General features: G+C 42.0%; 1 protein-coding gene across 1 annotated transcript in view; it reads right to left on the minus strand.

Moving 5' to 3' along the window:
* The window catches only part of KCND2 (potassium voltage-gated channel subfamily D member 2), a 342,348-nt gene extending 330,806 nt beyond the window's left edge, over positions 1-11,542 (minus strand). Inside the window, exons 1-2 of the mRNA XM_020807342.3 lie at positions 9,555-11,542; positions 6,166-7,335 (exon numbers count right to left, since the gene is read on the minus strand). Coding sequence (XP_020663001.3) covers positions 6,166-7,280 — 1,115 coding nt within the window. The 5' untranslated portion in view covers positions 7,281-7,335; positions 9,555-11,542. The remainder of the gene's footprint in view (positions 1-6,165; positions 7,336-9,554) is intronic.
* Positions 11,543-11,969: the final 427 nt, after the last annotated feature.

The raw sequence follows: 11,969 nt of genomic DNA on the forward strand, positions 1-11,969 counted from the left end.
TCAAAGGCTGCCAGTTATGCAGAATTAACTGATAGATAAGGATAATAAATTTTTAAACCATACCTCTGCAAATTTTGCAGAGGGTGCATGTGTACTCTTGTGTAGCATTGAATAAATATGTTGGGTATGTAAAAAGCTGGCACACAGGGGTGTGGGGAAGTTCAAAAGTTTGGTTTACCAAAAGCAAGAAACATTTTACATTAGGAAACACTCTAGAAATCCAGTTGAATTGTACAATTCAGAATTCTGCCACCATAGCCTATCACATTCTATGCAGTTTATAATAAGAATATTAATCATGTGCCATTAAGTTCAATTCTGACTTATGGTGACCCTTTGCAGGGTTTTTCAGGTAGGGAATATTCAGAAGTACTTTACCATTCCCTTTTGGGGGTGTCCTGAGATTTTGCAGCTTGCCCAAGGCCACATAGGCTGGCTCTCTTCGCAAGAGGCATAATGGGGAATCAAACTCCCAGCCTCTGGCTTTACAGTAAGATACTTAAACCACTGAGCTATCCAGCCAACTGTGTAATTTATAGAATGTGTGCAATTCTAGAGGTTTTGTACATAAAAATTTAGGAATTATAGCTCCAAATTAATCTACAGCATACATATATAAACCATTATCATTGTACGTATCCACTACTTGGTAAGTAGATTGAGTCATTCTTCTAGTTTGCAGGTGGAAGATAATGTTCCCTATTTAAGGCTTCCTACCAAATATTAAGTGTAGGCAGTTGTTCCAACAGACCTATTTCTGCTGAGAATAAAATGACATTAAGACAACACAAAAGTACTGCTGCAAATGGAATATTACTTCATTACTGCAACTTCGTGTAAATAGTGTTAGTGTGAATTTGCTGTGCTAAGTAGTGGAGAGTTCTAACAATACTATACACTTTGGAATGTGAACATAAAATATATTAATATATGAGCATGGCAGAAGTAGCAAAAAGGACTATAGGTCAGTATCAGAGCAGATGGTTTGCATTTTGAAGAATTCAATGTGTAACATCTCCACTCCCGTTGGACAGGTAGCAGATGAGGGCAAATAACACTGCATATGATCATAGAGATGCTGCCAGTCAGGATAAAAAATACTGAGCTTATCTGAATGAATAATTCAGACTGGTATAAGGCATCTTTCTATATTTCTTTTTAAAAGATAGTGCAATGTGTAACAGATGTATCAAAAAATCACTCTTCTTTTACTAAATATTGGCAGTGTAAATCATATGCATCTTTGGATGTCATGTATTTTATTAATTTACACAAAGCCATAGATAATTGTGCAGTGATGATTTCATTATATCGACATAGAAATATTGTATATTATTGAATTATATTTTATTAAAGTATTAATTGCATAAACAAAAAATGCCAGAAGAGTGAGTCATTACCACTCTGCTGTTGTAATATCCTCTTGCTGCATAATAGCTTTGTGAAACAATAGTTTTTTATTACCAGTGTAGCAATGTTGATATATGTTCTGCTGAGCCAATATGATGCCTTGGGTCTGTTTGCAATAGCAGTACAATAGAATATGTAGTAGAACTCCATAACAGTCTTTATCCATGATCTTAAATATCAGTGGGCAGAATAAGAAGATTATGAAATAACTAATCAGAATGCACATATCTCACTAGCTGAACTAATTCAGAAGTACTAATACCAACTTAATAAACACATCCTTTGTATGCTGTGAGGGGGTCACATATGAATGTGCATGCACAATCTCCTGATACTCAACCCTGTTGTTTTCCTTCTGTTGAAATCCATAGGATTTATGTGCACATAAATCACAATAAACCAAAAATCATAATCACTAATTTGATAACTATAGGTACTCACAGTGAAAAATGAAAAGAGGGAGGGAAGTAAGTAACAGTGACACAGAGTTCCAAGAAGCATGATGAATAAAAGTCCTATTCAGTCATTAGCAGATTTTATATATGTTTGTGTGGGAGTGTTTATCATGGAGGCTGGTGAGTGCTGTTGCTGCAAGTCCAATTCCTGGCATTGTTGCTTTTGCATATATGGAGAGTAGTGAGTCTAAAGAAGAGAGCACCTGCTATCTGTGGGGGCTTTCCACATGACTCAGGACCATGGAAACCCATTCTGAATCATGTGAGATGCCTGAATAGGGCTAAAGTGATTTTTCACTAGCAGCAATGCTTCAAATCTGAGGGAAGTGGTAACTTTTGACTTTTTTGGACCATAGGATAAGTGTAAAGTGTGTCACTGGCTAGAAGACTATTGTCCCTTTGCTTCTTTGGAAGAATTCAGGGGGGTTCACAGTGAGAAAGGGATAAATCCTTTTCCTTTACACCGCCAGTGGCTTCCTTTTACTGTGCTATGCAATGGCATACAATGCTAAAGGACTTCCAGCTCCAAATGTGACTATTTTATAACTATATGTAGCTCGGAGGAAAAGTCTTGACTTCTCTAGTCTAAATTCTGATCTTCAAGGATATAAGTTTGGGAACTAGACTGGGATTTCAGGTCCCAGTGGGTGACCTTAGACATGTCTCAATCCCTCCTCTCCATGATAGGATTGTTCACCATATCTCTGGCATTTTTTAAAAAATGCCATGAACTAATAATAACACTACATTGGCATCAGAATGTGGCAAATTCTATTGACAGCTATAGAAAAGTCAGTGTTGAGACTAAAGGTATACAAGTTTATTCTAAATTTCAAGGTAGTCTGTGCCTCCCCCCCCCCCAAAGGTCACTTTTAACTTTCTTCTTGACTCTGAACATTACCTGTCAGAATTGTTATTTGATGATAAAATGTAAAAGTATTTAGCATGATGAATGTTTATAAAAGAAAAAAATGTAACCTACTTCATTTTTGGAGATTGTTCAATTGCCCAACGGTTCACAGAACTGAGAAAAATTCCCTCTATTATAACATTTCAAATGTATGAAGTTGCTGTTCAACAGCCTTATTTTCTCAGCAAAATAGAGTAATCATAGCCATTCTTTACAATGTATCATAAAGTTAACTATTTACTTATTACCAACTTCCACGGGATTTTATACATTCCAGATAATTTCCTGAGCAAGCACAGCACAATTTTTATTTAACTTTGCTAAATTAAGTAATTTTTCATGTAGATAAAGTGTAAAGTTTACTTAGTTCTAAGATAGACTTAAAACATGTGAATTGGGTAATTGTGTCTAATGGATGACTGGAAAATGGATTGTTCTTAAAAGTCAATATAAATAGTAACCATCTTTGTCATTTAAGTTTGCTTCTTCCTGTTTCTCTTCTTCACTTTTATTTGACCTTGCTCCAAAATAAACTGAAAATGCACATGAGAGGATTTATTTTCTACTATATTATTTCAACTACTATATTAAATTCAACCACAAACTTTATAAAGGTAACAAAATTGATATAAAAGGACAAATAGTATCAGTCTTATATTTCCTGATATGTGCAATGTTAGCCGAAATCCTGTTGTTTAGCACAGTGGTTCTTAACCTTTGTTACTCGGATGTTTTTGAACTGCAACTCCCAGAAACCCCAGCCAGCACAGTTGGTGGTGAAGGCTTCTGGGTGTTGCAGTCCAAAACTCCTGAGTAACCCAAGGTTAAGAACCAGTGGTTTAGCATACCAAGTCACAACTAGAGTAAGCCTACTGACCAGTGAGGATCAACCAAGTTGACTGGACTTACACCAGTTGTGACTTACTATGCTAAGCAACAGGATTACAGCAAATATATCACAGGAAATCTAAAAGTGCCATCATCTTCAAGTCAAATACAACATTAACACACATTCTTAGTATTTCAGTTATCCCTTGTATTAAAAACCTTAATAATCTTCATAGATCTAAGTTCTAAAAGTGGAAGGTGTACATTACATACAGGATTAGAAAAACTGTTTGCTGGGGTCCTGCACAAAAGGATAATGTTAATATTTTGTTGCAGGATGCAACATGCCCCACCTCTTTTCTATATCCGTCTTTCATGAGAATGTTAGATTCTTTAATCATAATAAATAACAACATACATCAACAGTAGAAACAAGGAGAGGGGAAGGAAGAAGTATTAGTAGTAAATGATTATGAGGATTTTCAACTTGGAGCAACTAGCTGCAAGGCAATGGAGCAAAAAGCAAGTGTCTCTTTCAGAACCATGGACAAGGCCAACCACAGTATGAGCCACAATAACTAGAAACCAGACATTCTGTCTTCAAGTGCTGTGGTAAATACTAGTTCAATGTTGTGCATCAACTAATGTTTCCTGTAGCAGTACTGCCAATACTTTACTGAATGCCACACTAGAGGTATCTGGTGCCAAATGAGAAACTGAAGATGCAGTTTCCTTGTTTCATAAGGCATGGCTCTAGTCTAATCCAAATCACATTTAAACAAGAGGATAAGGGAGTAGAATTAAAAGTAGTAGTTGCTGGGCCCTTTTTTTTCCTTTAAGTCACCTCCGGACAATTTTTCCATTTATCAGGCTTCAATTCAAACACTGCCAGTTTAGGGGGGAAAGTCTTTGAAGGATGTATGAATGGATTAATACTCCCTAACACCATCAGCAGTTTCATGACTGGTGCATTTTAGAGAAGTTCTACAACCATTATGTCTGGTTTGAATCTAATTTATACTCATGATCAAGCCATAGTTAAGCATTTTTTGCATCCCACTGATTTCAGTGAGACTGTTAAATGCATGCTTAAATCTCTGCTACTAAAACAATGATGCTTAATTGGTTATATTTTGTCCCATGAGTAAAACTACATTAAAATGGAAAATAATAATGTAGCCTATAGAGGAAGACTATTTATTTCCTCTATCTTTATGTTACTATTGATTACTAAACATAAAATGCTGTACAAAATATACCTATAAAATAATTTTGCTTATTATCAGACAAGTTGCTGAGCTGATGACGGAATACTCCCGCCTTCATCTTTTGAAGCACTTCCTCCCTTTTTTCTTTATACATCATAGATTACTTGAAAATCATCCCAGCATAAACTATAAACCCACATTCTTTATTTTTGATATAGTAATAAATAATATTTAAATCAGACAATAAATAAAATAAAATATTTAATTACTGAGTTTAGTTCTAGCTAATAATTTTTTAAATTACAATTATTACACAGTTGTAATGTTGAAAATGCAAGGTTATCTTTTTGCCATGTCCTTGAATGAATTATTGTAAATACTTTTGAATAAAATTATAAAAATCTTTTTAAATTAACTTAATTTTTCTAGACAAGCATAGCCAGTATTGTGCACTTTGGAAAACCACCGACTTCAAGAGGAGATTTAAGTTCAGTTTAACTTCTCTGCACTAAAATGTAAATGAACTTATTTTGTGCTGCATCATTTCCCTCCCTAGGAAAATACATTTATACATTCCTGAAACATAAAGAGATCACCATGTCATCCATCTAAGCGTTTGACAAACTTGTTGCCATTTGTAAACAAGTGAACTTCCCACATACATTTCAATGTGCTATATTCTGAATCTGAATATAAACTGAGTTACTTTTAAATCCATCAGGAGTTGTTTGTAAGCATAATTATCTTTAGCAAATATTTAGAGAAACATTATCTTGCGTGGCAATCATAATCTATTATTATGGTACACTAACACTGACATAAATGCAAACAAATGGAGAAGGATTGTGCAAGTTCTGATTGAGTTGGAGGCATTAGGACATCAAAGATCAGGGTAAAGTTTGTTAAAACAGTCACCATTACACAAATACATAAGTTATTAATATAACTGAAAGCTTGAGAGGGGTTTTTTTTAATCATTCTGATTCAATGATCACAAATGAAACATCTCTGATTAGATTTCAGTCATAAGGTCATTAAGGTCATTTCTCCCTACTCTCACTTTAACAGTGAAAAGAAATTGGTATGTGATGCCAGCTAGAAATTTTACCACCAACACAATGGAGTATGGAAATCAAAGCAATTCTAAGAATCCATTATTGCTTTTTTTCAATCTTTCTGATTGTTTCGGAGATGGTGAATCGCCATAATAAGAAGTCATGAGAACTTCCTTGATCAAAACACCAGCAGCCAACATCAGTTTATATATCAAACACTTTTTTGAAAACCAGCAGCAGACAACCCACTGTAACAATACAGTTCTCCACCAAGTAAATACAAAAGCCACATAACTTACCCGAGGGTGGTCATAGTGACAATGGTATACCAGAAAGCAGCAGGGATACTGGTGAATTTGGTGGATGCTGAGCCTTTCTCAGCATAGAACATGACTGTAGCAAAGATTATGATGGCCATAGTGAGAGAAAAGAGGAGAAAGCCAAGCTCTGATGCACAGCTTTTCAGAGTGTAGCCCAGGATACGCAAACCCTGTGAGTGGCGGGAAAATTTAAAGATCCGGAAGACCCGGAAGACACGCAGTGTTACAAAGGCCCCGCTGACATCTTCATTGTTGGTCATCACAAGACCAATGTAATAGGGCATAATGGCCACCACATCAATGATGCTCATGACACTACGCACAAACTTGTAACGACTGGGAGCAGCCACCAGACGCAACAGATACTCAACTGTGAAGATCATGACACAGGCTGTATCCAGACAGAAGAAAGCCACGTCGTAACGCTCTCCACAGGACAATTCCTTGATGGCACCAGGACTTACCCCACAGGGCACTGTTTCCACCACATTGGCAATGACAGAAACTGCAATGAAGAATCCTGTCACATAATAAAAGACCAGTGCCAGTGTGCTGGTATGTGGATTCTCAAAAGCCCTCCACATCCTTTCCCGTGCGGTCATGGAGGGCAGATTGCTTTCATCAGCGTTATCCTGATCAGCATCATCCTGAAGACGTTCAGCATTTTCCCGTCGTCGATCCTTGTATTCCTCATAGCAGCAATCGCCAATGATCTCAGGGATAATACCAAAGAAGGCCAACTCTTCATCATAGGCTGAGATGCACTCTTGGCGTGGGTAATGCAGCTTCCCTGTTCGATAGAAATTGAGGATGTGTCGGAAGATATCAGGGTCCCGGTCGAAGAAGTATTGCTGTGTCTCTGGGTGATAGAAGAAATCCCTCTCTGAGCTGCCAAGCAGAGTATCAGGGTAGCGTTCTAGGGTGTCCAGCCAGGTCTGGAACTGGGTGCCACTCACATTTAGCACAACAAGAGAGTCCTGGCTTCGCTTTCTGTCCTGCCGAGGAGCACTTGGCATGGGGTTTGTGGCTACTGGCATCCATCCTATAGCTGCTGCCCGAGCAAAAGGCAACCATGCTGCTACTCCAGCTGCCATTGTCTAGATTGCTATAAGTATTGCTCAGTGTCTTCTTTAGAAACAGTCCAATACACTGAAATGTAAAAACAAGATTGTCAGGATGTTAGGGTGTCTATTGTTTTTATATAATGGAAAGCCTTGCCCGTTATTTTTTTCTTGTTCTCACATGATGCTACCTCCCTCAATGGTTTCCCATGATTCAAGTCATTTTAAGATAACTGGCTTAACATCCTCACTATGTATAATACCTGAGGAGCTGTCCGATATGACTGCCAAAAATGTAGCACTTTCTTTATTGTTTGGCTGAGATCAGGAAAATTCCATGTGTGAATTTTTTTTTTTAGCAAGAAGGACAGTGTCTGCAATAGATAATTAGTCATCAAATCAGATCAGGTCTGGTAAGTATTATCTGGCCAATCTGCCAGGCCAAGGGCACAATCTTCTGGCAAAGAAGTTCTGTCCTGATTCTTGGAAATGTCTTCCAAATTCAGACCCATATCTCCTCCCACCTATCCCTACAACACCCATCAGTTGCCAACTGCTGGCTGGGAAATGAGGTGAACGGAAACAGGAGGCTGAGTGGTCTTGGGTAAATCTGTAGGCTAGGGCAGCTGTAGGAACACTTGCCAATTTCCACCTCCATCTTTTAGCAACAGCTGGTTTAGGAGGGAGGCGTGAAGAACATATCCCTTTTGAATTCATAGCTGATTCTCTTCAACCTGATCACCACATCAGGAAAACCACTCACTTCCTCTAGACTTTGACTGTTTTAGAAAGACAAAGCAGAATAATACACTTTCCAAGTTTTCCTTTTTAAAGCACCCAACAAACTAACAAAAGCACTGGGGGACACTTCCACTCAAGAGGAGCAGATGACTGGAAAAAGATATTTAGAAAAACACTTTGGCACACCCCCTTGGTTAAGGTGAGCTGAATTTTTTTTAAAAAAAAAATCTAGGAATTATAAGAGGTGCCTTAGTAAAGGAGAAGTCTGTGTGGAAAGACTTCAGTGTTCGACTTGATCTAAGCAGAACTTCTGATCAGAGAACTTCTTACACAAATGACTGGGATAGTGAGAAGAGAGAAGGAAATGTTTAAACAGGGGGAGGACACTCCTGAGAAAGCTTTAATGGAATAAAAGAGGGAAAAGCCAGGAGTTTCATCAAACATCAGGGGGGAGGAGGAGGAGACAAGTATAGTTGGGAGGAAAGTTTAGGTGGGAAAAGAATGTGGTGGAGAGTGAAGAGGGTAGAATGAGAAAGAGATGCACTGGGAGCTGAGGTAATGATCATCACATAGAAATGTTGGGGAGCTGTGGTGAGGGAGGAAGGGGATCACATGGATTTGAGAGAGGCAAAGGGATGAGCAGTGAATCAATCTATATCTAAGGCAACAAAAGAGACACAGAGGAAGTAGAGGAACCCTGAAACACAATACAAAGTTTAGGGAGGGTAAAAAAAAATTACAGTTGGAGTTCTATGGACAAAGATGAGGACAGGTTTGGGACATGAGGATGTTAAGGAGCCCCTTCCTTTCTCTTTCTGGGGGTGCCCTGCTACAGAGGTGGACGCTCAAGAATCTCTCTCAGTCTTTCCCAGGATCCATAGTTCCTGCTGTGCCAAAGAGAGGGAGAAAATGGGCAGTTCCACAAGAGGAGATGATGAGCGGTCTGGAACGGAGAACCTTCAGAATGGCTTAAATCAGGAACTTATAAGTTCAGAAGTCTCAGAGAGGGCACGCAGGGGCTGTGCAGTCTGCGACGGAAATGCTATTTTGGAAAAACCTATTTCACGAAAGAGTCGGCTTCAAGGGAACCGACTGGGTTGTTCCTGCTGTTTCTCCTTCCTCCCCAAACACCAGCAGTTGCCCGAATGTGCGTCCCTGCTTCTCCAGAGCTGCTTCTCCCTCTCCCTCGCCCCTCTGCCCCCCACCCCTGTTTTCTCCTCAGCCGCGCTGCCGGTGCGGTCTTCCCGCCTCGGCGCCTCCCGAGCAACCCCCCCCACACACAAACTCTCCCCGCCACTTGATGCTGCTCAGCCGGCGCGGCGCCCAAACCTGTTGGCGGAGGGAAGAGGTTGAAAGCGGGGGCACCCAGGTTCGATGTGTGTGGGGTGTGTGTGTGTGTAAGACAGCGAGTGTGACTGGACGGGAGTGTGGGTCTGAATGAGGGAGAAGATGTAGGGGCTCCCTTTCTTGACGGAGGGGGGGCTGTGACCAGCCAAAGGAAGGGCTCTCGCCGCCCCCACCCCTCTCCAACCTCCTCTTCCCGCCCTTTCTCCGCAGTCTCCTTACCTGGCAAAGTCTGGCCAGAAGAGCGCTTCAGTTTGCATGGAGAGGACTTGGAAGGTGGGCGAGTCCCCCGTGGACGCCGGCGGAGATGCAGCTGAGGAGACTCCGTTCTGGTCAGCCCGCCCTCCTCCACCTCCTCCTCCTCCACCACCGTCTTCTCCTTCCCCCCTCCACCCTCCCGCCCGGTCCTTCTCTCCCCTCAGCAACAAGTTCAGCGGCAGAGGCGGGGGACGGGCGGGGTGCGGGCAGCGGAGAGCGACGCAATCCCGCCGGGGGGCGGCAGTTCACCGCACCTCCTCGCCGCCTCGTCTCCCGCTCGGGCAGGAAACTCAAGCCGGCGGCGGCGGCGGCTGCTCGGAGTCAAGCCGCGGGGCTGCCGCTCTCCGCGCCGCGGTCTGATCGCGGAGGCAAGGCTGGCCGGGGGGACCCGGTTCCACCGGCGTCCTGTTGCCGCTGCCGCTCCAGTGGGTGGCCCATGCCTCGCCGACCCGAAGGCGAGGGGCTTGCCTGCGGCCGATCCTCCTCCTCCTCTTCCTCCTCCACCGCCGCCTCCTGCTACCGTTGCTGCCGCTGCTCTTGCTGCTGCGGAGAAGGCAAGGCAAGGCAGGAGGAGGAGAAGGAGGGGAGAGAATCCCACCCTGCTGCTGCAGGTTATTATTTCAGGGGCGCCTTCTGCGTCGCCTTTCCGCTCCTGCAAATGTCACCGGAGGAGGCAAAAAGAGGAGGACGGAGCAGCAGAAAGCAGGTGGGAGTCGACGCGTGAGGAAGGAGGAGGGCATCGATCCGGAGGGGAACAAAGAGAATCGCAAATCGGTGCACACTCCGGCTTGATCGTAGAGTACAGGCGAAGGGACTGCGTGTGTGTGGAGGGTGGGTGCGCGCGCGCGCCTGTCGCTCTGCCCCATCCTCAGAGGCATCTCTCTCACACTCTCTCACACACATATACTGTACAGACACTCGGATGCGCGCTCACACACTTTAGGATCCGGAGCCCATTTTCCTTCCAGGAAGGGATCAGGATTCTAAAAAGACTTCTCAGGGATTTTAAAAAAAATACAACGAAAGAGACCCTGCATTGAATTAATCAAATGCAGAGTTGCTAAAACTTTGCAGGGTTTTTTTCTGTCCTCACCCCCTTCCCCGCCGCCACTGCGCGCCCGTTTTAAAAATGCCAATTTGCAACTAAAATCTAAGTAACATCTGATTATGCAACGCGCCCCGCCGTCTTGCTCCCAAATTTCCACTGATTTTTTTTTAACAGTGGCCAAATCGTTATGAACTAGTTTTATAAAATAATCGCCGTTCCTGGAACGCTGCCTAGGAGTTTCCCACCTCCTCGCCCCCATCTTCACTTCCATCTACTATCCGTTTTACAAACCCAGATCTCCCTTTTTGACCACTAGGTGGCACGTGGAGGACGAGTAGTTTCCGCAGAGCCTCCATAGCTCAGACTTCAAAGAACAAACCTGAGCTGGAGGTGATATCAAAGCCTGTTTATAAGGCTGTACCACTCCAGGGCTCCTATGACTGAATGATATTTGACCTAAACCGGGGTTTGGGGAGATACTACACGGTAAACTTTGTCTACGAAGACCTTTCTCTTCTCTTTCCTTTAAATGACTGGTTGACTAAGCGGATTTTGTAAAGGGATTATTGTATTCTGTTTTATTTGTAGTTTCAGTGTTGCTCTTATTTATAAGTTTTAAGATATGTGTTTAATTTTTTTTAAAAAAATATTGTAATACTTTATTATTTTAACTTTTAACTTTTTTTCTTTTAATACTGTAAGCTGCTTTGGATCCTTTAGGACAGTGGTCCCCAACTATGGACCTCCAGATGTTCTTTGACTTCAATTCCCAGAAATCCTGGCCAGCACAGTTGGTGGTGAAGGCTTCTGGGAGTTGTAGTCCAAGAACATCTGAAGGCCCTAGGTTGGGGACCACTGCTTTAAGAGAAAGGCACCATATAAATATTTTAAATCAAATCAAATAAAAAATGCCAGTAAGAAGGATCCTTTCCTTCCTTCCTTCCTTCCTTCCTTCCTTCCTTCCTTCCTTCCTTCCTTCCTTCCTTCCTTCCTTCCTTCCTTAAAACTTGCAAGAGTATTCACGAAGGCTTTCACGGCCGGGATCTAGCGGTTGCTATGGGTTTTTCAGGCTCTTTGGCCGTGTTTTGAAGGTTGTTCTTCCTAACGTTTCACCAGTCTCTGAGGTCAGCATCTTCAGAGGACAGCACTCAGTCCCACAGAGACTGGCGAAACATTAGGAAGAACAACCTTCAGAACACGGCAAAAGAGCCCGAAAAACCCACAACAACCACTTGCAAGAGTGTTTGCAGCAATTTTCCCTGGGGTGGGTCAAAACTGCAAAGTGCTGTGACAGCATAATTCACATGCATGGCACAGCTATGCTACAAACA

The sequence above is a fragment of the Pogona vitticeps genome, chromosome 5 (genome assembly GCF_051106095.1).
Source record: "Pogona vitticeps strain Pit_001003342236 chromosome 5, PviZW2.1, whole genome shotgun sequence".
Taxonomy (NCBI): Eukaryota; Metazoa; Chordata; class Lepidosauria; order Squamata; family Agamidae; genus Pogona; species Pogona vitticeps.